Source organism: Pipistrellus hanaki (genome assembly GCF_964339955.1).
Source record: "Pipistrellus hanaki genome assembly, chromosome: 4".
In the NCBI taxonomy this organism is placed as follows: domain Eukaryota; kingdom Metazoa; phylum Chordata; class Mammalia; order Chiroptera; family Vespertilionidae; genus Pipistrellus; species Pipistrellus hanaki.
This window is the reverse complement of record NC_140506.1, coordinates 102,134,136-102,158,382: the sequence shown is the minus strand read 5'-3', so window position 1 is coordinate 102,158,382 and position 24,247 is coordinate 102,134,136. Positions and strand designations below refer to the sequence as shown.

The 24,247-nt window shown below is 54.3% G+C and overlaps 1 protein-coding gene across 1 annotated transcript; it reads right to left on the bottom strand.

Annotated features, from left to right (window-relative positions):
• Positions 1–3,232: 3,232 nt before the first annotated feature.
• On the bottom strand, positions 3,233–15,536 carry LOC311622038 (pancreatic secretory granule membrane major glycoprotein GP2-like). The gene is made up of 11 exons (XM_084882738.1): positions 15,448–15,536; positions 14,423–14,548; positions 11,983–12,423; positions 10,840–10,956; positions 9,415–9,626; positions 8,870–9,018; positions 7,492–7,737; positions 6,687–6,849; positions 5,832–5,916; positions 4,300–4,344; positions 3,233–3,538 (listed from the first exon to the last, which is right to left on the bottom strand). The coding sequence occupies exons 2-11, from the start codon at positions 14,493–14,495 to the stop codon at positions 3,480–3,482; spliced, it is 1,590 nt and encodes a 529-aa protein (XP_084738864.1). The 5' UTR covers positions 14,496–14,548; positions 15,448–15,536; the 3' UTR covers positions 3,233–3,479.
• Positions 15,537–24,247: the final 8,711 nt, after the last annotated feature.

The window sequence follows — 24,247 nt, the reverse complement described above, 5'->3', positions numbered from 1 at the left end:
TCATCTGGCCACTCAGTGTAAGTGTCTCTGTGTTATTTTTTTCTAGTGTACACAACACGCACACACAGTACACTAAGGTGTATACTAGCATGCATAAGTGGGCATGTATATGTTATCAATTGGGTTGTCCATGAATGTCAATGCCATGTATGTGTGAGGGCCTCTGTGTTGGCAAATGTATTGTCTGTCTACAGGTGTCAGTGCATATGTGTATGTTCCCATGTACCTGCATGCTCCTGGGTTCATGTATGTATGGTGGTGCATGTGTGAATATGAGAGTTTGAGTGTGTGTATGTGTTGTGTGTAGACAGAGGTAGAAGGCAGCATTTAGTTAAAAGCACATACTCCAAATTCAGGCTGCCTGGGTTCAAGCTCTGAGTTCAGCATTTAACAATGACAGACCCTGTTGAGTAATGAACTTCTTTACACCTGGGTTTTACTCACTTCTAAACTTAGAATAGTGATAGTACCTGCCTCAGACAGCTACCGTGAGCTGGACGCTGTAATGCCCATGTCACACTTTGATAATGCCTGGTGCACAGGACATGTTTCAAAACACATTGGCTGTGACTAAATTATCCATGGCCATGACATGTATGTGTAAGTGATGGCTAGCAGGCCCAGATGAGGCGCTGTGTAGAAGTAGGTCTCTGGGCCCATGAGGTGGTATGCACAGCAGTTAAAGCCTGTCTCTCTGTCAGGGGTGAGCCCTGCATCTGAGTGTCAGTGAGCACGTGTGCCTGACTGTGCTGTACCTGGGAGTCCCTCTGTGTGTTCATGTCCCACCAGATTCGAACCTCTCAGCACAGGGACTGTGTTTCATCATTTAGCCAGGCCAGGGCCTGGGACATAGCAAGTTGCCCAGGAGGTTAGTGTTAATCAAAAGAATGAAGTAGACTGGATTTTCTGATATTGTCACTCATGCAGCACACCCATCAGCAGAAAACACAGAACTGAAACTAGCCAGCTAGATGGAGAAAGAGAAAGATGCGATAGGAGGTAGATGATAGAAAGATCAATGATAGATATATAGATTATAGATAAATAGACATAGTTAGATAGATGATGATGATGATAGATAGATGATAGATATAAATAGATATATAGATAGATAGATAGATAGATGATAGATAAATGGATGATAGATAGATGATAGATGATCGATGATATATATAGAGATTATAGATAAATAGATATAGTTAGATAGACAATGATGATGATAGATAGATAGATAGATAGATAGGTTATAGATAAATGGATGAGAGATAGATGATAAATAGATAGACGATCAATGATAGATAAATGATAGAGATAGATGATAGAAAGATAGATAGATGATCGATAGATAGACGATCATGATAAATAAATGATAGAGATAGATGATAGAAAAATAGATAGATAGATGATAGATAGATTATAGATAAGATAGATAATGGATAGATAGTTGATAGAGGATAGATAGATGATAGATAGGTTATAGAAAGACAGATAGATAAATAGATGATAGATAAGATAGATAATGGATAGATAGTTGATAGACAGAGGATAGATAGGTGATAGGTAGATGATAGGCTCTGTTTAGGCAGAATCCCAAGTATGTTGTGCTGGAAGAGATCTTTGAGGCCGTATGTCCCAGGGAGGCCCTTGCCCGGGTAACCTGTGGTGATCACGGAGTTCCTCTGAGGGCTGAGGAGGAGGGGACCCAGACATCAGCAAGATCCTATCTGTTTTTAATCTCAACTTAAAAACTATCTAGTTCTATTTAGGTAGAACTGTCTTTAAAGAAGGAGTTTCTGTATGTTTGAGGCCTGGGTCCAGCCCCACCCAGGCCTGGAGAGGACGTGTGAGGCCCTGGCTTCTCCCTCAGCCCCTCCTCACACATGGCCTGGGTGGAGCACTCCGAATCCTGACTCGGGGGAACCGGGAGGCACCTCCTCCCTGAAACTCTGTCTGAGGAGGCCACCATCCTAGTGGCCTGGCCTGCCCTCAGGCCGACTGGCGGTGCTGTGGGGATGAGCCCATGCGCTGCCACAGACGACTGGACCAGGGGACCCTGGGTACAGGAGGGAGTCCGACCACCGGTGCTGCTGAAGGTGGAATAGCACGATGCGGTCAGTCTCGTGGCCCCTGCGGTATGAATCCGCAAAGCTGAGCTCATCACGTGATGACAAATACACAGGAAATGCTGCTCTCAGAGGGGACAGGACAGGGGACACAGATGAGCAGATGTGAAGGTTTGTGGTTTCAGGAAGTGCAGATGGAGAGACATACCAACAAGTTTCTGAGGGAGAACCTGGGTACTAGTGGGCCTTCTATTCCGGGGCCATCTTTCCCAGGGGCTGTCTGTCCCAGGGGCCATCTGTCTGTCCCGTGGGCCGTCAGTCTGTCCCGGGGGCTGTCTTTCCCGGGGGCCATCTGTCCCAAAGGGTGTCTGTCTGTCCCAGGGACCATTCGTCTGTCCCGGGGACCGTCTGTCCCGGGGGCTGTCTGTCCTGGGGCCGTCTGTCTGTCCTGGGGGCCGTCTGTCCCAGAGGCTGTCTGTCTCATGTGCCGTCTGTCTGTCCTGGCACAGAGCTCCTGCATCCTTGTCTTCCCTCACCTCCACTGGAGTACGTTGGGCAGGATCTGTTTCCTGAAACCCCCTGTATCTGCACAGGTGCCTGGTGGACAGTCCCCACCCTCACCCAACCCCAGCCCTGGGCGGCCCTGACCTGGTCATTTCCCTGAGGCCAACATGGGGAAGGAGTGCCTTGCCAGGCTGTGAAGGCTCTACCAGGTTCCCAGAGCCTTCACCCTTCCCAGCTCTGTGGTTCTATTCGCCTAGCGAATGATGCCTCACCCTCTTCTGGGATTCGGGGGGCGGGGGCGAGACCATTGCGAACAGCTGTGCTGTGCTCTGGGCCCACAGGTGGCTGCACCCCATCAAGCAGACCCCCCAGCACCAGCCCAGGGCAGGGGTCTGTGGCTCCAGGCATATCTCATCTGTCCGCAGTGCCATGGGGACAGGAAGCAGTGGGATGTCTCTCAGAGGCGGGCTCTGAGGGGGGCCCCTTCACTCATGTTCCCATGGCGACTGTGAGCCCTGACGGGCATGTGCCAGAGGATGTGGTGAAAGCAAGACAGTTTGTTCCATCACCAGCACAGGGGCCTCTGTTAGGAGCCTCCTGCCCCGCCCCTCCCTGCATCCCAGCCCCTAGTCCCTGGTCCCTGGAGCCACAAAGGCACGCTGCACTGCGGGGGAGGCTAGAGCCACAGAGGCCTAGCAGGTTTGTTTTCAAGAAACCACTGGAGGGTGAGAAAGCCAGCCAGGCGGTTGACAGCTGGCACCGGAGAGAGGGGTACAGGGCCCGGAGCCACCCAGGGCGCCCTCCCTTTCCCCACTCGGCCCAGCTGGTCACTGGCACTGGACGTCTGGATCGGGAGGTCCGAGGAGCCGCAGGCTGACTGGAGGCGTCGCTGGAGGGCTCTGTACCCGGAGCTCAGAAGAGCCGGGCCAGGAGGATGGGCAGGAGCAGCCCAGGCCCGGCTCCCAGGAGCCCTGGAAGGAGGAGGGGGTCAGGGGCGCTGCTGCCCTCTGCCCTCTGCCCTCTACCCTCTGCCCCACTGGCTGCTGCACAGGGCACAGGCGGAGTCCCTGACTGGCCTGGAGAGTGTTGAGGGCAGCATGGGCTGTGCTTGGGGCACAGCCACCTATCCCCAAGCCTGGCATGCTCCCATCACACTGCACTTTCCCGCCTCCTCCACAGGTGTCTGGGCGCTGTACCGTGGGCAGCCTCCCCAATGCCATGTGGAGCCAGCCCTCCCCTCCCGCATGGCTTCGCTCTCCCGCGGCCTGGACCGCCGCCTTGGACATGAAGCTGCCAGCCCTGCGGGGAGGCGGGCAGGGAGCCAGCTCCCTGGTGAATGTGCTGCCACCAGCCCGCTCACCTGGGGCTTTGCTCATGCTGAGAGCAAAGGCTCCGTCTGATTTTAGGGGTTTACCTCCGGGATCTCCTGCCCACCCCTCTCTCTAGAGCACCTACCACCTGCCTGCTGTCGGCCTCCCACCCTCCGGAAGGGAAGAATGAACCACGTCCTTTCCACATGGGGCCTGGAGGTCTCCCTGTGCCCTCGGGGCCTGGAGCGCTGCTGGCACTCAGAACAGATTGTGGCTAAGAAGCGGCCCCCTGTGAGACGTGGCATTGCCAATCCGTCTCAGAGGGACTTGGTTCAGTGGGCACAGTTCCAGCACCGGGCCCGGCTGGACAGTGCCGGAAGTGAGAAGGAAGGGAGAACGTGGGGGGCAGAGAAACGAGGTACCTGCAGGGCCAGGGGTCCCGTTCATGACACCAAGAGACTGGGCACCTGGGGACAAAGCAGAGATGAGGGCTCGGGAGTATCCCTGCACAGCCACACTATGGCCACTCTGGCCGGGTCGCTGTGGCCGGGTCACTGTGGCCAGATCGCTGTGGCCGGGTCACGGTGGCCAGTTCTCTGTGGCCGGGTCAGTGTGGCCGGTCAGGTGGCCGGATCAGGTGGCCGAGTCAGTGTGGCCAGGTCAGTGTGGCCGGGTCACTGTGGCCGCTCTGTGGCCAGGTCAGGTGGCCAGGTCACTGTCCAGGGCTCTGTTGCCGGCTCTCTGTGGCTGGGTTGCTGTGGCCGGGTCACTGTGGCCGGGTCACTGGCCTTGTCACTGTGGCCAGTTTGCGCCGTCTCCAGGCCTGGCCACCGTGGCGCAGAGGTTTCTGTGTTTGGCAGGGACTTTTCTAAGCATGTCTCATGCTTTGGAACCCTAATCCACCTGAGCATTCTCATCCCCATTTGACAGATGAGAAGACTAAGGCTCAATGATGTCAAGGGACGTGCCATGTTGTCTGCTGGTAAGCAGCAGAGCTGGGATTCTAACCCCAATCTGTCTGAGTCCAAATGAGAGCCCCTAAACCTCCCCTTCCCCCCAGCCCCTGTGACACCACCTGGGGCGTCCAGTGGGGGGAGGGCTCAGCAAGGGGGGGACAGCCCTGGGCAGAGCCCCCCTGAAGCCGCCTCCGTGGCCATCCGTGGAGAAGGGGTGGCAACAGCGCTCACTTCCCGAGCTGCTGTGACTGTGAGCGTTCTGTCAGGGTCCGCAGTGCTGCCCTCATTGCTGCTGTCACTGCCACAACGTAACGTGTCCTTGCTTCTTTAGGACAAAAAATTGCGCCCGGCCAGGGTCTGACTCGGGTCAAGGCACATACCTAGGCTGGGAGTTCAATACCCGGGTGAGGTGAGTTCGGAGGCAACTGGCCAATGTTTTTCTTTCACATGGATTTTGCTCTCTCTCTCTCTCTCTCTCTCTCTCTCTCTCTCTAACTCTCTCTCTCTCTCTCCTGTGAGGAGCCGTGGAAAGCATGCCCACTTCACGCCCTGATACGGAAACTGGATTGTGAGAAAGTCATTCACCAGCAAACAAAGCTGGGGGGGGGGGGGACGACTTAGCCTTCACCCCAAGGGACTGGCTGCGGGCCCTGGAGGAGGGTGAGGACACGCTTTGGAATCAACCCGGTGCAGGTCTCACTGCAGCTGCTCACAGGCCAGGTGCCTGGTGAGTCACTTAGTCTCTCTGAGCGTTGGTTTCTCACCAATAAAATGGACTGGGTCAAAGGTTAAGCGAGCCAGTGGACACTGGGCTCAGTCTGGCCCGCGAGCCACATGCTGTCAGTGTCACCCAGAGCACCCCTCGGAAGGCAGGCGCTGGGGGTGGGGGGGAGGCAGGGAGGACGGCGGCTCTGCCTCGGGAGGCCAGAGACACCAGGCCCTGGCGGCTGATGGTCAGCCCTGGGCCGCAGGTTTATCACCAGGACGTGGCCACTTACTCTTCCGAGTGATGGGTCCCAGATCTAGGATCAGGGCTGGGTCGATGGCCACTGCTTCACTACGGAGCTGGCTTCTTGAGCAAAACTGTGGGGATGGAGAGTTCTCTGTCATCCAGGTGCCAAGGACTCAGAGCGGGCTCGCTGCCATGTCCAGCTGCCTGGGGTGGAGCTGCCTCTGACCAGCTGGGTTGGGACAGTGACCTCACCTCTACCAGACCAAAGAGCCTTCCCGCTGGGCAGGTTAAATGCGGTGTGTCTACAGCACCAGGCACTCAGTACCACTCGGCCAAGGCCAGATGTCAGCAGCAGAGGCCACTTTGGGCCTGGAGCCACACCTTAGCTCTGAGGGAGTTATGTGGCCCTAGGCAAGGGACTTCTCTGAGCCTAAGTTTCCTTGTCTGTGCAATGGGGTCATTAAGGAAATCTACTGATGTGGCTGTGGTGAGAATTCAATCAGACAAGGCGTCTGGGTGCAGTGCTCAGCACAGAGAGGACTGAAAAGCACCCGTTATCATATCACCTGAGATGTGTCTAGTGCCAAGGAGACCTGTGGACAGGGTCCTCCCCTGGGGACACGGTAATCGCTTATACCTGGTGCTTTGGAGGCTTAAAACCCATCCGCTCATCCTTCTTCCTTTCCTCTCTTCCTCCCACCCTCCCCTGCACCCACCGTCCGTCATTCATCTCTTCATCCCTCAGCTTTCTTTTCCTCCTCCTCCCTCCTTCCCTCCTTCCCTCCCTCTCTTCCTTCCTGCCTCCCTCCCTTTCCTTCTTTCCACCCATTATATCCCAATACCTATGCGTGGGCCCCCAGGCCCTGGCCGGACTCTCACACGAGTCCAAGGAGGTGCTCACCGGCTGGCACTGCTCCTGCAGGGCGTCGCACAGGCGCACCTCGCAGTGCAGGAAGACCTGGTCATAGTTGCCCGCGAACTTGAACATCTGGACCGAGAAGCGGCCTTGGGCGGACACGCCATTCTCCTCCACAGAGACGGTGCCATCGAGCTGGTTTGGGCAGCTGGGGGACAGGGCAAGGCCCTCCTTCGGGAGCAGCTCAGGAGCAAACAGCCCGAGGGTCCCAGCCGCCCCGCCCCCCAGGCGTCCTGCCTCAGGGTCCGAGATGCTGTCCATCCCCTCACCCGTTTTCTGGGGCATGGTCCGTGAGCGGCAAGCTGGTTTCAAACCCAGCCTGACCCGCTTCCAGCTGCCGGGTCACAGCAGATGCCTGCTCCCTCACAAGCCCGCCCCGCCTGTCTTATCTGGGGGACCGGCCCCTGCACCCCCGGGGACGTGAGCATCGGTGAGAGATGCAAGCACAGGCAAACCGGGCCGCGTTTGAGTCCCCTTGCTCTGGCGGGCAGCAGTGCCCAGTGCCATCTGCCCCGGCGTGGGAACTGCTTCCCGTGTCCTCAGAGCTGGTGCCTCACCAGTGACCCATGGCCCAGGAGTGAGGAAAGCTGAGATGGGAGCCATGGCCTTTCTCACCCTGCCAGCAGCCTGAACACCATTGGCTACGATTCTAGGAGGGATATTCCTGGGTCAAAGGGCACGGCCATGAAACGTCACATCAAATCATTTTCCAGAAGAGAGAAGCAATCACAGTTGCCCTGCAGGCACGGGTGACCGTCCCACACACTTCACGCCGGCAGGCGGGGCGTACCTGTTCCTGATGATGAAGTGCTTGAGGGGGTCAGCCCAGTTGGCCGTGGGGGTGGCGTAGCAGTGCCTCAGCAGCAGCCGGAACCGCGCGGCGTCCCCGCGCTCCAGCAGGGCGCCCACGTGCAGCATGGCCTCCACGGGCAGCACGGCCACCCGCCCCTCGTAGGGCAGTGTGTAATTGGGGTCCCGGAAGAGGGCCATGGCGACTGTGAACTCCCCCTGGCCCGCCAGGCTGATGTTCACGGAGCTGCGGGGGGACAGAGTGAAGCAACCCGCTGCAGGCTCTGAGGGCACAGTGTCTGCGCCTGAGAGCGCCTTCATTTTAATCAGCATCTGCTGCCTTCCAGTTCTGAGCTTGACAAGCAGATGGCATGTCTCAGCTTCGCACAGCCCCGACCTGAAGGACCCGCTGTCTCCATCCCCCAGCCCACCCCCCTGCAGAGCGGGCTGGGACCAGGCCTGTGGGTCACAGTGTTGAGCCGCAGACCTCTGCACCCACCCGCCATCCTCGGGATCCAGCAGTTCTAACAGGATGATGGTTTAATGTTCATGCCCAGCACCATACAGTCAAAGAGCCATGGGACTAGAACATATGCAACCCTTTGAATGCTGCCATCTATGAGCCAGGAGCTACGGGGGAGTTCCTACGCCCCAGACAGGACTGCAGGTCCGAGTGAGGGAGCCTGGGCCTGTCCGGTGCCCAGTGCTGCCTGGGCACAAACCGCCGCTGGAGGCAGCCCTCCCGGGGGAGAGGGGCCTGTTTCTGTGGAGCGCTCACCAAGCAGCGCTGATCCCAGCCCAAGGAGCCGCCCCCCCCTCACCCTGAGCGGGCAGCCCGAGTTCCCCCCATGCTCTCCCTCACTTGTAATTGCAGCTGTTACTGCCCTTCTTCCTCAAGAGAAATGAATTGTCACCTGTTATTCCTCAGCATAGCTAACACTGGTCATGCCGCTACACTGTTTCATAATCATAACCTAACACCACAAAACAGTGTGTCTGCCTGCGCATTGATCATTGATATGTGATCAGCAAACTGTGTAGAATGAACGAGGGGAGGAATCAGCGCTCCAGAGTGAGAGCAACCACCTCAGGGCCCCAGGGAGGGGGAGGTCAGGGCCCCGGGAGGGGGGGTCAGGGCCCCAGGGGGGGGGAGGTCAAGGTCCCGGAAGGGGAAAGGGGAGGTCAGGGCCCCGGGAGAGGAAGGGGGAGGTCAGGGCCCCGGGAGGGGGGGTCAGGGCCCCAGGGGGGAAGGGGGAGGTCAAGGTCCCGGAAGGGGAAAGGGGAGGTCAGGGCCCCGGGAGAGGAAGGGGGAGGTCAGGGCCCCGGGAGGGGAAGGGGGAGGTCAGGGCCCCGGGAGGGGAAGGGAGTCAGGGCCGCACCTCACGATGGGTTCCAGGGCGGTCTGCAGACTGACCCTCATGTCCAGCGGGTAGGCACACTGGAAGTTGATGTTGAGTTTGGTGTCTCTGATGATTAGCTCGTCGACCAGGGACAGGGAGTTTTTGTAGATGGCGTGGGTTTCGTTTCTCTGTGGCATAAAACAACAGCACGTGCATGTGTGTGTAGGCTCCTGTGATCACTCTGCACTCGGCCTGTCTGGCTCAAGTCAGGGCTCTCAATCACACGCCTCCGCTCTGATCTCACGGTGGCACGGGCCTCCCCTCCCACACTCGCCCTGGATGGGACGGGCGTGCGGCCCAGAGTCCTCGCTCCTCTCCCCTCCCAGGTCACCTCCTCACGACAAGCACAAGCCTTGTTTGCAGGTACGGAACTCAAGCACCAGGCCTGTTCAAAACTCCTTACACGGGCCCTGAAACCCAGAGAGGCTAAATAGCCTGCCCAGGTCTCACCCCCTCCAGAAGGCTCCCCTCCCCTTCCAGGGGGTTCCCCACCCCCTCCAGGGGGTTCCCCAGGGGGCCGTCACCTCCAGGAGGTTCCCGCAGGCGTTGGCCTGTGCGGGGCTGACCACAGAGATCCAGTTCCCCTCCTCTCTGTGGGTGAGGCTGCTGCAGTTGTGGTCTCGCAGGTAAGCAGTGACCTCCTCCCCAAAACCCAGGCCTTCCAGCTGGCACCGGTCCAGCAGCACCTTGATGTCCCTGGCCCCACAGTCCAGCTGCGGCTGCAAGCTGTGGATGTCTGGGGACAGAGAGGAACTTGTGGCCAGGGCCTGGAGCAGCAGGCACAGCACGTTCCCTGCCTCGGGAGAAGCCTGTGCCTGCCAGGAAGGAAGGGAGACCAGAAGGGCCAGCCAGCTGGGCTTCGCCAGGCTGGTAGGCAAGCCTGGGAAAGACACCCTGGTGGGAGACGGTCCAGCATCCTACATGCGGGGCGGCAGGTGCCGTGTCCACGTGCCGTGGGCGTGAGCGCTCTGGCGAAGCAGGACTGTCCTGTCCCCCAGGCCAGAGTCAAAGCCGACACACACCACCCCCACCCCCTGGCTTTGCGAGGCCACCTGACCTGGTCAGAGCCACAGCCTTCACTCATTCATCCAACATAATCAACAAAGACTTCCGGAGCCTCTGCTGCCTGCCAGGTGCTGATCCAGGCACCGGGACACAGTGGCTACCAAAACACAACACTCAGAGCCAGAAGGGCTAGCATTCCAGTAGAGGAGAGTGTAAATGAAGAGGAATGCAATGTCCATGGAACCTACGAATGCACAGGTTAACATACATGTACGAACCACTTTCTCCACGTGCTGGGCACACACAGTAAAAAGGAAAGAACACGTGGGCCGGCCATGAGGACTCAGTCTTTGTGGAACCTGGACACCAGCTGCCATCACAACAGCGTGTGAAGGGCAAGCAGGTGTGTGTGCCAGTGTGGAGGCGCACAGGTCCTGCTGAGTCAGTCAGAGCAGGCCCAGAGGCTGCAGTCTGAGAGTGAATGAGCAGGTGACAACATTGCAGCTTAAAGGAGCAGCAGAGGTAAAGTGGCCACAAAAGAAAGGATGGGGTCTTAGACACCCAGAGTCCAGAAATGTGGGAACTTAGAACAGGGGTGAGCTGGGGGAGATGGGGGAGGGGATATGGGGGAGATGGGGAGATGGGGGAGATGGGAGGGGAGCTGGGGGAGATGGGGGGAATTGGGGGAGATGGGAAGAAGCACAGTCAGGTCAGGAGGGCTGTCTGGGAGCCATGGAATCCTGAGTAGCGGCTGATGAAGTCTGAAGGGCCGTCTGGTCCCCCTCAGGAGAGGATACCCAGGCATAGGTCCACAAAGTTCATCATGGGTGCTCTGAGGGTCCAACCCGGCTGGGTGCACCCCTTGTCCTCACCCTCTGTGCCACCCTGGCCCTGCACCTGCTCAGGGGAGCCCCCCCACCTGGCCCTTGGCCGCTGCCGCTCACCGGAGCTGTTGAGGTTCCGTCGGCAGGCACAGCCCCAGGTGCCGTTGAGGAAGGAGCACTCCTCCTCCGGGCGGCAGGCCTGCTCGCACCTGGTCTCCTTCTCGGCCGTGGCCGGGTCTGCGGGGAGGGCGAGGCGGTCAGGACGCCTGGCAGGGACCTGCGCCTCCACTGGGCACAGAGGACTTGCCCCGGTCTCCATGGCGGAGCCAACCTACAACCCTGAAGGTCCTGACGTGCAAAGAGAGCACCCGAAGCTGCTGTCCCAATGCTCCCAATGCAGGCACTGTTGGGGTGCTCTCCACAGTCAGCTCACAGGGCTGGGGGGGGGGGGGCGCGTGCAGGCAGAGGCAGCTCTGGGACCTGAGGAGCTGCCACCCTCCGTGCCCAGCACCTCCCCTGCTGAGGAGGGACTGATGGCCTCCAGAGGCGGTGAGTGGCCAGTGAGTCTCATGTGCTGTGGTCGGGCCAGGACCTGGGAAGCCCTGAGCATGAGCTGTTATGCTGTCACTATTTATTCCTGGACCAGAAAGTGGAAGCTCGGAGAAGACAAGTGCACTGTCCACTGGAGCCTGGTGCTGAGCCAGAGCGGCCGGACGTGCAGGTGCCTGTGTCCCTGACAGAGACCCCACTTCTTTGCAGCATTGGAGGGTGTTTTGCTGCAGCCGCTGCAGGCAGCCACCCCGGTGCCAGGCGGCCACCAGCTCCCGGGAGCCCCTCCTGGCAGCGCCCTGAGCAGCGCTGGGCTGGCTGCTGGGCCGCGGGCAGCATGAGCTCAGGGACTGAGCCTGCGGGAGCTGTGAGTGGGCTGCCCAGCGGGAGCTGGCCCTCCCAGGCATAGGGTGTGGCTTGTGGTTATTTGAGGTCTGGGAAGGAGCCCAGCTGTCCCCACCCACATTCACCATCCCTCCTCCTGAGCTTGACCTCGTCCGCCTCATGAAAGGGTTCATGGGAGCACCCTACTCTAGGGATCTGGGGAACTGATGCCAGCGACTCCCCTGGAGTGTGAAGGTCGGGTTTTTCTTAAGAAGCTGGTGTTGCTGACCTTCTCGGGCTGTCAGCGACAGGCCACTCTGCGGGGCCTCCTCCCACAGCCCCACCCACTCTCCCGGCTCGGCTGCCCGAGGTCGCTGCCACGCCACTCACCGGTGCAGTATCTCAGGTTACAGGAAGGGGTGCCTTCCAGCCGGTACACGTGGTACCCCCCCGGGCAGGCCGCCACCTGCACCTCCGCCTTCCAGGAGCAGCAGTTGCCGGACCAGTGGGCGCAGGCGGTGCGGGTGACGATGCCCTGCCCCGGGGCTGGGTGGGCCCCCTGCAGCCACATGGGAGCGTCCGTCTGGCACCTGTGCATGGGCACACAGGTCTCCGGCATCCTGGTGCCGCCTTCGCCCACGAAGCGAAACCAGCCGCGCAGTTCCCGGTCACACTTCTGGGCTCTCTCCGTGACCTCTGAGCTCCGGGAGGGGTCGTCCAGACGGGTGTGGTTCTGGCAGGGGTCAAAGCAGAGGGGGGGCTCCGGGGCCCCAGGAGTTCCGCACACCGGCTCCAGCCCGTAGGGGGTGCCTGTGACAGGGGCTCTGTCGCCTGGAGAGGACAGTGCGCTTGGCTCACCGAGGAGCCCACACTCTGCTGGGGACCCACTGAGGCACATCACCCTCCGCCTCACATCACAATCCCGTGGCCAGGCTGATGAAGAGGCCATGTCGCAGATTTTAAAGGCAAAGACGGTGAAAGAATTCGCTCCAGAACATGTGCAGACCCCATGGACACAGACACCAGTATGAGAAGCCGGGGAGGGAGGCAGGAAGGGGGGGTGGGCTAAGGGGGTGGAGGGGACCCTGCAATAATGTCAACATTACAATTTTTTAATAAAAATTTAAAAAAAGAAGCTCCGGTCTGGCCAACAAGGCTTAGTGGTTGGGCACTGACCTCTAAACCAGGAGGTCAAAGTTCGATTCCCAGTGAGGGCACCTGCCCAGGTTGCCACTGGATCCCCAGTGTGGGGCCTGCAGGAGGCAGCCAGTCCATGATTCTCTCGAATCACTGACATTTCTGCCTCTTTCTGAGGTCAGTAAAGGTAAATATATCTGTGGAGCTGGGTGGCTGGGGGGAAGAGGAGGCACTCCCCACTGGGTCCCACGCTGAGGTCCTGTCTGACCAGCCTGCCTTCCTCAGTGCAAATGGCACAAGCTCATTGGAAACAACTCGGTGCCATTCAAGTGAAAGCCAGCCCGCCCCTCCTCCCCCTCAGAGTGCCAGCCTGTAGCCCTCGCTGCGGTCAGTCTGGTGTCCGGGTGGGAAGTGTGCACTCTCCCCCTGTTCGCTCCTAACATCCCAGAGCCCGAGCTCATCGGCAGACACAGACCTGACCTCAGGCCTCCAGGACGGCGGCCGCCCTGCACAGGAGCTTAGCGCCTTCCGTGCTCTTCTCCCCGGCCGGCTCCCCCTCCCCGAGCTGTCTCCATCCATGCCCATGTCCCCGAGGGCAAAGTTACCCTCCACCCCCGAACCAGCGACGGAACAGAGCCTCCTGGTGTTCACTGACTCAGGGCCCTGAGTGTGAAGACACGGGAGGGGAGGGACCACAGCTGGTCAGTCTGGGGTTAAAGCCAGCTCCACACCTGTTGGCTGGATGGCCTTGGCCTTGGCTGGTGGCCCAACTCTGCTGAGACTCATTTGCAAAACAACACCTGTGAGCTAGTGGTTTCCAACCCCCCCCCCCCCCTACACACACACACACATCTGTGTCCCTCTGTCTTATTGTTTACTTCAGATGCTTTTTCCAATGACTTTCATTTAGGTAAATTTATTTCACCCCAGGCGTAATATCTGTTTCACCCTGAGTACGACGTATGGCTCTGTGTGTAATGCACAGGGAAACATGGAGCACCAAATCCCGTAGGAGCTCACCATGCACCCGCGACCCGCGGTCCCTGGGGGGGGTGGGGGGTGCCCCACATGGGAGGCCAAGCCTGGAAGGCTCCTTAGAGGGTCCAGAGAGCGCCTGGCCTGCTGCAGCTGAGACGGGGTGTGAGCGCCCGCGGGACGAGCTGAGTGAGCGCAGGGCGTCAGGGATTTCGAGCCCGGGGCGCCTGTGCTTGTTCTAAGGGAAGGACTCTGCACTGGTTCCACACACGCTGGGCTTTCCCAGGGAGGCCATGAACGGAGGTCCCTCCCCCCCGCCCCCACACAGGTGACCCCTGCAGAAATGTTCACCGAGTGTGACAGGGACCCTTCCCATGGCAGGCGGGTGCACCATCGTGGGTTTCGTGAACCACAGGGGTCACTGGGCACACGGGACAGAGGCTGGCCAAGGCACTGCCACAGCCAGGCCAGAGCCTGGAGCATCGGGGTTCCTGCCTCACAACCCAGGGTCCCCCACCCTGACAGGGGAGCTGTTAACTGGCTCCCACTCTCCTGGCGGGGGCTTCTGACCAGCTCTTGAGGGAAAGGGACTCGGTTCTGGCTCTTCTCTCCTTGGCCCCTAGACTCCCAGCTCCTAAGGCCTGCTCCTCTCCTTGGCCACAGCTGCCTGCACTGCCTCCTCTCACTCCCAGGGAGCTGCAGGCGGCAGAGCACTCACCAGGCTGCTCTGTAGAGGCCAAGGCCAGGGCACAGGTGGCTGAAACCAGCCACAGGACCGGGGAGCTCAGCATCCTCTCCACAATCCAGACTGCGGCTCACTCACCGGCTCCGACTTTACATGCAGCTGGAGAGGAAGGCCAGTCAGGGTGCGAGGCCGGAGGGAGCTTGCACGGTGCCCACCAGACCCATCCCCCTCTGGCACAGGCTCATCTACAGCTCTGAGCCGCCTCCAAGGGCGCATGCTGCTGCCCTGCAGGGTGGACACTGAGGCTCCAGAACATGGTCCGGAACCTCCAGTGAGCCCCTCAGGCGGCGCAGCACGTGAGCCGTTGGCTTATGGCTCAGAAGGGACATGCTCCTTTTCGGAGGCCCTGTTGTCTGGGAGCAGCTGGGACAGGCGGAGGAGTCAGCAAAGAAGGGTGGGAGGAGCTAGAGGATGGGAGCTCCTCAGCTGCTCTGCGGGAGTCCTCGGGTCTGGCAGGTCCCGCTCCTTCTCAGGCCGGGGAGGGTCTGGGAGCTGGGTGGGGGGTGCGGTGTGGAGACAACTGCCCACAGAGAGGGGCTGTCCTGTGCTGTGTGCAGGCCCGCTGAGACCCCTGCTTGCCATGGGGAGCACAGGTCTCAGTGAAGCGGCCGGCCAGGCTGGCCAGGGCATGCTGGGGGCAGGGTCTGGCTCTGAGGTGCTCAGTCAAGGCTTAAGAAATGAGAGCGGGCGGGCTGGCAGAGACAAGTGCCGACGCCCACATCAGTGACACTGTGTGTTCGGGAAACCCTTTTCACCAACGGGCAGCCTCCACCTGGCTTCCCACCACCGCTGGGGACATGGGTTAAGGAGAGCGAGCTGTGTCTGGAAGGGGCAGTGTGAAAGCGTGAGAAGAGCACTGGACGGGCCGGAGTGGCGTCTGGGGCCATGGGCAAGGGCCAGTGTCCAGGCTCCGTGCTGGGTTCTGAAAGTTTCCAGAAACAAATGGCCCTCGTAAGCCCACGTGGGGGCCTGGAGCCGCTGGGCTGCGCAGGACTTACCGGACAAACTCAGTGCTCCTCGCCGGCCTGGATGCGCAGCTGCGGGCTGCCGGCCTTTTATGGCCCTTCCCTCCCATGTGGCTCTCCACCATTGGCGCCGGAGCCTGGGCTCACTCCCGGGCGTGGCCTGGAGGTGAGATAAGCTATTTGCCTCACGGATGATGAAAGAAAGGCCCTCCGCCCTTCCCTCCCGTGTAAACACTCCGGGCTTCCCTTCCGCTTCGGCCTCCGTGTCACCCTTGCCACGGCAGTGCCCGCAGCCACGGGCAGTGCTGGGCCTCCGCCCACATGAAGAAGCTCAGCTTATGAAAGGGGCTCTGTGAGAGCAGCTATAGCCAGTGAGGAAACTGGACAGCACACTGCAATGGAGGGGTGTGAGCTCCCTCCCTCCCTCTCTCTCTTCCTCTCTCTCTCTCTCACACACACACAAACACACACACACACACACACACACACACACACACACACTGTCAGGCTGCCCTGCACACCCAGCGGGGCCAGGTGAGGCCACCTCACCCTGCGGGAGGGGTGAGTGAAGGACGCCCCCTGGGCCTGGCCTGGGCACTGCTGGCCTCTGACCCCCTGTCAGAAGAGGCTGAGCCAAGGCGGGGCCTCCTTCGTCCTCTGAGCAGGGAAGTGCGCTGTGGCCGTCACTGTCAGTGTGAGGTGACAGCCAGAGGAGCACAGCTTTCTCTTCCTGCTTCACAATTCCGTGAACGGTGAAGGCACCGGGCAGGGCCGCCGCTGACGGTGAACGCGGGTACGGGGTAGCGAGGGCCTGGGCAGAATGGGTGTCCAGGGACCCTCCCATCTCTATGCCTGTGGCTGCCCTGGAGGCTGGAGGGAGGATCTGGGAGGCGGCTGTGCATCAGGGACCTAAACTCCAGGCCCCGGGCCTGGCTTGTGGCCCAGAGGCCAGGGAGGTGGGAAAAGAGCCACCGCTCTCGCAAACAGCGGCCACTGCCTCTGCCGTGTTAAACGCTGTAAAGAGCCGGCTGGAGCGGGGCAGGGGTCGTGGCATCAGTAACACCTTCTCACACAGCCTCAGCCCGGCACCAGAGAGGCCACGCAGCCACCTCTCCACATCCAGCGCCTTTGGAGGAGCAGGCGTCTGGTCGCAGAAGGCCCAGCCATTCTCTGTGGACTGCACCAGCCCCTCCCCCGTGACCTCTCCAGGTGCCACTTCCCACCACGCCCCTTCTCCGAGGCCACACCCTGACGTCACTGAAGGTTGTCTCCTTCCCTGTCAGCAGGCAGGGCCGCCTCCTTCCTCAGTCCTCCCAACCTCTGAGAGGCCACTGCCTTTTCCACGTCCGTCCCCACAGCTCCGGGCCAGGCTGAGCCCTGCGGCCATCGCCACCACTGCTACTCAGGTCCTCTCCTGGGCACGTCCACGGCCTGGGCACTGGGTAGCTTTGCTGACCCGGGCACCGTGGTCCTTTCTACCTGCACAACTCCTGACTCCCTCTGCCCGCGTGCACCTGCTCCTGCCCTCTCCCTCCCGCTGCCCGGAAAACAATGGCAGGTCACAGTTTTCTTCTCACTCCCTGGCTCTTGTTAGGAGGTGTCATGGGAACTCCTGGTGGAACTCCAAATCTGGAACCCCATTCCTGACTACTCCCCTGAAGCCCAGGCCACCTACGCAGCAGCGTGCTGGCCTCTCTGTGTGGGCTTAGATGCTGGTGGCATCTTGAACTCAGAAGTTCCAAATACCACCTCATCAATTTCCTTAAATCTCTCCCTCCTTGTTGCATCATCTATCTTTTTAAAATTTACATTTATTGGGGTGACACTGGTTAATGGGGTTAAATAGGTTTCAAGTGTCCATCCCTATGACACATGATCTGCATACTGCACTGTGTGTCCGCCACCCAGTGACATCCTTCCATCACCACATCTGTGCCCCCTTACCCTTTACCACCCCACCCCTTCCCTCTGGTAGCCACCATGCTTCTGTCTGTGTCTATGAGTTTCCTTTTTATAGCCCACATCTGAGTGAAATCATATGGCTCTTAGCTGTTTCTAAGGAAACAATTGTGAGTAAATGTTTTCAAGCTTTTCAGGGAGATACCTAAGAGGAACTGTGTCATGTGATACCTTTAGTCTTAATATTTTGAGGAGCTGCCATGCTCTTATCCATAGTGGCATGGCTGTCTACATTCCCACCAGCAGAGAAGGATGCTCCCTATTGTCCACAGCCTCTCCAGCACTTGCTACTTGTCTTGTGGGGAACAGCTATTCTAACAGGGGTGAGGTGCTCTCCCATTGCAGCTTTGGTTTGCATTTCCCTAACAGCTGGTGAGGTTGAGCATCACATGTCTCCTTGGGAGAGGTACTCTGCCATTTACATTGGACTAGAGGCCCGATGCACAAAATCCGTGTAAGAGTAGGCCTTCCTTCCCCCAGTGCTGCCACCAGCTTCCCTCGCAGGCCCCGCTACGTCCAGAGGACAGAAAGACATCCAGAAGGACATCTGGTCTAATTAGCTTATTACTCTTGTATTATTATAGATTGTTTGCTTAGTGTTGACTTATATGAGTTCTTCACACTTTTGAGATATTAACCTTTTGTCAGAGCTATTGTTTGCTAATACCCTCTCCCATCTGGCTGGTTACCTTCCTGTTTTGTTGTTAGTTTCTGTGGCTGTGCAGAAGCTTTTCAGTTTGCTATTTTCCCTCATTTCCCTGGCCTTTGGGGCCAAGTTCATAAGATGTTCTCTATGGCCAAAGTCCATAAGTTTAGTACCTGTTTTCTTATATGTAATTTATTGTTTCAGATCTTATATGTAAGTTTTTGATCCATTTGAATTAATGTTTATATATGAGGACAAACTATAATCTAGTTTCATTATTTTCCATGTGGCTTTCCAATTTTCTCAGGACCATTTACTGAAGAGGCTTTCTTTTCTCCATTGTATGTTTTCGTTGAAAATTATCTATCCATATTTGTGCGGTTTTATTTATGGGCTCTCAGTTCTATTCCATTGATCCTTGTCTGTTTCTCTGCCAAACCATGCTGTTTGGGTTGTGCAGCTCTGTAGTATATTTGAAGTCAGGTAGCTGGTACATTCAGCTTCATTCCTCTTTCTCAGGATCACTTTGGCTATTCAAAGTCTTTTGTGGTTCCATACAAATCTGGTGACTTTTTCAAAATCATTGAGATTTTGATGAGGATTGCATTGAATCTGTATATTGCCCTGGGTAATATAGCTATTTTAATTATTTTGGCTGTTCCAATCCATGAATACAGAACATCTTTACATTCTATTCTGTCCTTTTCAAACTCTTTTAATAACTATACTTAATAGTTTATAGTACATAGGCCCTTCACATCCTTTATTAAGTATATTCCTAGGTATTTTGTTCTTTTGGTTGTAATGGAAAAAAGGAATAGCTTTTTTTTTTTTCTGAAGTTTCATTGTTAGTATATAGTAAAGCAGTGGACTTGTACATTGATTTTTGTATCTTGCTAATCTTTTCGTGGAGTCTAGGGTTTTCTATATACACGAAAAGTGACAGGTGGACTTCTTCCTTTCCTATTTGGATCCTTTATTTCCTTCTCTTGCCTCATTGCTCTGGCTAAGCCTTCGAGCACCATGCTGAATTGGAAAGGTGAGAGTAGGCATCCTTGTCTTGGTCCTGATCTTAGAGGAAGAATTTCCAGTGTTTCACCATTGAGAATATTAGCTGAGGGTTTGTCATATATGGCCGTATGATTAAAACACCCAAGAAAATGGTAATCGAAGGAAAGTACCTCAAAGAAGTGTTATATATTCTTGATGTATGTTCCCTTTATCAATATAAAGTGTCCATCTTGTCTCTTATTACCTTTGTTAACTTGGAATCTATTTTGTCAGATGTAGGTATGGCCACACTTGCTTTTCTATGGGTGCTATTTGCTTGGAGAACCATTTTCCACCCTTCCACTTTGAGCCTAACTTTGTCTTTACAACTGAGATGTGTCTCCTGAAGGCAGTATATGGTTGGGTTTTTATTTTTATCCACTCTGCTACTCTGAGCCTCTTTGTTGGTGAGTTTGGTCCATTTACATTTGGGGTAATTTTGATATAGGAGGGTTTTTACAGCCACTTTATCTTCTGTTTTCTGGTAGCTCTGTGCCTCTGTTGGCTCCTTTCCTTTGTGTTTCTGCCTGTGGCTTTTGTCTGGTGGTGTTCCATACTTCTTCCCCACTTTTTAAAGCCATGTGTCCCAGTTTTATGGTGTGTGTGTGTGTGTGTGTGTGTGTGTGTGTGGTTACCTTTAGGTTATGACAAAGAAAGTTCCATATATGCAGTAGTCCTTTTTCTTTTAAATGAATCTGATCTCCATTCCCCTTTGCAAATTCAGACGTTTCTCCATCTCCTTGTACGTTTTGGTTTTCATAAACTGTCCCTGCTTATGCTATTAGTTTATTGGTGATTGTACTCACAGTGTTGTGACATTGTGTTCTTTGTTTCAGGTAGAATAACCACTGGAGTATTTCCTACAATGGCAATCTTCTGATAAGAATTCCCTCAGCTCTGTATGTCTGGAAAATTCTTCATTTCCTCTTCATACTTAAAGAATAACTTTGCTGGATATATTATTTTTGGCTGATAATTACTGTCTTTCAGTCGTTTGAATGTTTTGTTCCACTCTTTCCTGCCTCATAGAGTTTTTTATAGGTCACTTTCTTCTTTTTCTTGGATGCCTTGCGAATTGCTTCTTTGTCATTAATTTTTCTCTGTTTTGATGCACTGTGCCTTGGAGAGGGCTTATTTGGATAGAAGTATCTAGGTCCTCAAACCCAAGGAGCAAACAGAACACCTAGTTCTGTTTGCTCCTTGGATTTGAAGACCTAGTTCTTTCCATATGTTTGGGAAGTTCTCATCCACTATGCTTGGGTAGCCTTCCCATTTTTTTCTCCCTCTTTTGTTCTGAGGTGTCTATTATTCTAATAGTAGAGGCCCAGTGCATGAACGCATGCACTTTGAACAGAACTGTAGGCACAGGGGTGGGTCTCAGCCCATCCTTCATGCCCCTGCCTGGCCCCTCCCACTGCAGTCCCCTGTCCCCTGTCTGCCGGCAGCTATGATCCACCAACGCTGCTCCAACATGCTGAAGGCACCAGCCCCACTCACCCGCTGAAGGCGCCAAGGAATTGGGGCTGGTGCCAGCAGTGGGTGCAAGCGGGGCTGGCGCTGTCAGTGGGTGTGAGCTCCAGCTGCTGCCCTAATTGCCCCTCAGAAGTAGAGGGAGGTGGAGAAACCCTGAGGGTGATTGGGGCCAGCAGCTGCGCTTGCACCCACTGATGGCACCAAGATTGGGGCTGGCGCTGGGTGCCAGCAGTGGATGCAAGCAGCAACTCTGGCACCGGCAGCAGATGTGAGTGGGGCCTACACTGGCAGCAGGTGCAAGCACTGGGCAGGACAGGAGCAAAGAATTATCAGTAACCACCAGAGGTTCACACCAAGCTACTGGCACCCCACGTTGGTCTGGCACCCCCGCTCACCTGCTCCATCAATCCACCATGGCCAATGCCTGTCATGCTCTGTGCATGACCCCTGGTGGTCAGTGCATGTCATAGAGACTGGTTGTTTGGTTGTTCTGGTTGCTCCATCATTTGGTCTATTTGCATATTAACCTTTTATTATATATGATTGTCTTTCTAATGGAGTCAAATAGTTCTTATAGAATTTTTGTGTGTTTTATGCTCAAGTTGCTTCTTCTTTCTTATGCTTTTTTCCCCCCAATATTTTTATCTTGAATATCACTAATTATTTCCTCTATCTGCTCCATTCTATTTCACTGCTTCATTCTTGATCTCTTTTACTGAATTATTCACCTCCAGAATTTCTGTTTGGTTCTTTTTTAAAGTTTCAGTATCCTTGGTAAAGTACTAATTTTGTTCATTGATTTGTTTTCTATGAGCAATAAATTGCTTGTCTGTATTTTCTACATCTCATTCAGTATTTTCAGAACTGCAATTTTGAATTCTCTTTCATTTGTGTCACATATTTTTATGTCTTTAAGTTTGTTTTCTGGGGGTGGAGCTTGAAGATGGAGACCGAACAGATGGACTTGTTCTGACCCTGCTCCCAGAACAGAAAAAAGCAGCATCTGAGTCACTCAGGGAATGTTGATTGGCAGCTAAGGGGCAGTGGAACTCTCAAGGAAGGTAAGGAAGGGTCCGCTGGACAGGATTTCCTGACCAAGCGGCCAGCACTGCGGCTGCAGTGGCGAGCTCTCCCGGAGCCGCGGGCTCAGAGGGAAGGCTCTGCCATCTTACCAGAAAAGGAGGAGCTTCTCTGAGGCCTGGAAAACCCACAGCGGAGGAGTCCATCGAGCAGCTGTGACGCCCCAATCAGCGCAAACACGTGGATTCAAGGGAGTTCTTCAATCACCCATGGAAAGGAGAAGGAACACCACATAACCAGACATCCTGAAAAGAGAGACCATGGTGAGACAGAGAAATAGCCCGCACATGAAAGAAAAGCAGGCATCACCAGAAAAGGAAGTAAGCGAGTCAGAAGCATGCAGCCTACCAGAGCAAGAATTCAGAGTAATGATCATAGGATGGCTAAAAAGAATGGAAGAGAAATTTGACAATAACCAAGAAGAAATGAGGAAGAACCATGAAGAATTGAAGAAGAACCAAGAGGAATTGAAGAAGAACCAAGAGGAATTGAAGAAGAAATGAAAAATGACATCACTACCATGAAGAACTCAATAGAAAGCATCAAGAGTAGACTAGATGAAGCAGAGGACCGCATCAGTGAGCTAGAAGACAAGATGGAAAAAAATACCCAATTAGAGCAGCTTCTAGAAAAAAAATATTAAAAAGCAGGAGGAGAGCCTACGGGAGCTTTGGGACAATACAAAACAAAATAATATTCAAATAATAGGGTTTCCAGAAGGAAAGGAAACTGAGGTAGACATGGAAAAAGTATTTCAAGAAATAATGACAGAAAACTTTCCTGAAATAGAGAAGAAAAAAAACCCACACAAATCCAAGATGCTCGCAGAGTCCCAAGCAAAATAAATCCCAGAAGACAGACGCCAAGGCACATTATAATTAAATTGACAAACAATAATGACAAAGTAAGAATCTTAAAAGCAGCCAGAAAGAGACAGAAAGTTACATACAAAGGAACCCCCATCAGACTAGCAACTTATTTCTCAACAGAAACATATCAGGCCAAAAGGGAATGGGATGAAATATACAAAGTCATGCAAAGGAAGAGTCTGAATCCAAGAATATTGTACCCAGCAAGGCTATCAATCAAAATTGAAGGGGAAATCAGGAGCTTCACAGACAAAAAAAGACTGAAGGAATTTATATCCACCAAACCAGCAATGCAAGAAATGCTAAAGGGTCTACTGTAAAAATAAGGAAATAGGAAGTGAAGAAGGAACACGGGTATAGAATAAAAATGGTGTCAAATGAGTACCTATCAATAATAACCTTAAATGTAAATGGATTAAATGCTCCAATCAAAAGACATAGGGTGTCAGATTGGATAAGAAAACAAGACCCATACATCTGTTGTCTACAAGAAACCCACCTCAGAAAAAAAGATGCACACAGACTGAGGGTGAAGGGATGAAAAAAAGTTTTCCAGGCAAATGGAAATGAAAAAAAAGCTGGGGTAGCAATACTTATATCTGACAAATTAGATCTCAGAGTGAAGGACATAACAAGAGATAATGAAGGCCACTTCATAATACTAAAGGGAACAATCCAACAAGAAGAAATAACCCTGGTAAATATATATGCACCCAATACAGGAGCAACCAAATACATTTTTTAAAAAAAACTGCTGGAGGACTTTAAGGGAGAGATTAATAGCAATACAATCATAGTAGGAGATTTTAATACCTCACTGTCACCCTTCGACAAATCATCTAAACAAAAAATCAGCAAAGAAATATCAATCCTAAATGACTCGCTAGACCAGATGGAATTAATTGACATCTTCAGAACATTCCACCCCAAAGCCACAGAATATACATTCTTCTCAAGTGCACATGGGACATTCTCAAAGATAGACCACATTTTGGGACATAGGCAAAGTCTCTTCAAATTCAAGAAGATAGAAATCATATCAAGCATCTTCTCAGATCATAATGGCATAAAACTGGAAATTAACTACAATAAAAATAATCCAAAGAAAGCAAACACATGGAGACTAAACAGCATTTTATTAAACAAGGACTGGGTTACCAGAGAAATCAAGGAAGAAATTAAAAACATCCTGGAAACAAATGACAATGAAAACACAACAATCCAAAATCTATGGGACACAGAAAAAGCAGTTTTGAGAGGGAAGTTCATGTCCTTACAAGCCTATTGCAAAAAACTAGAAAAAATGGTAACAGATGATCTAACTCTACAACTCAAAGAGTTAGAAAAAGAGCAACAAGAAAATCCCAGTGTAAGCAGAAGGAAGGAAATAACAAAAATCAGAGCACAGATAAACGACATAGAGACCAAAGAAACAATACATAAGATCAACAAAACCAAGAGCTGGTTCTTCGAAAGGATAAACAAGATAGATGGACCTCTAGCCAGGCTAACCAAGAAACAAAGAGAGAGGACCCAAATAAACAAAATCAGAAATGAAAGAGGTGACATAACAACAGACCCCACCAAAATACAATGGATTGTTACATAATACTATGAACAACTCTATTCCAACAAACTGAACAACCTGGAGGAAATGGACATATTCCTAGAAAAATACAAACTTCCAAAACCCAATCAGGAAGAATCTAAAAATCTCAATAGACCAGTGACTTGGGAAGAAATTGAAACAGTTATC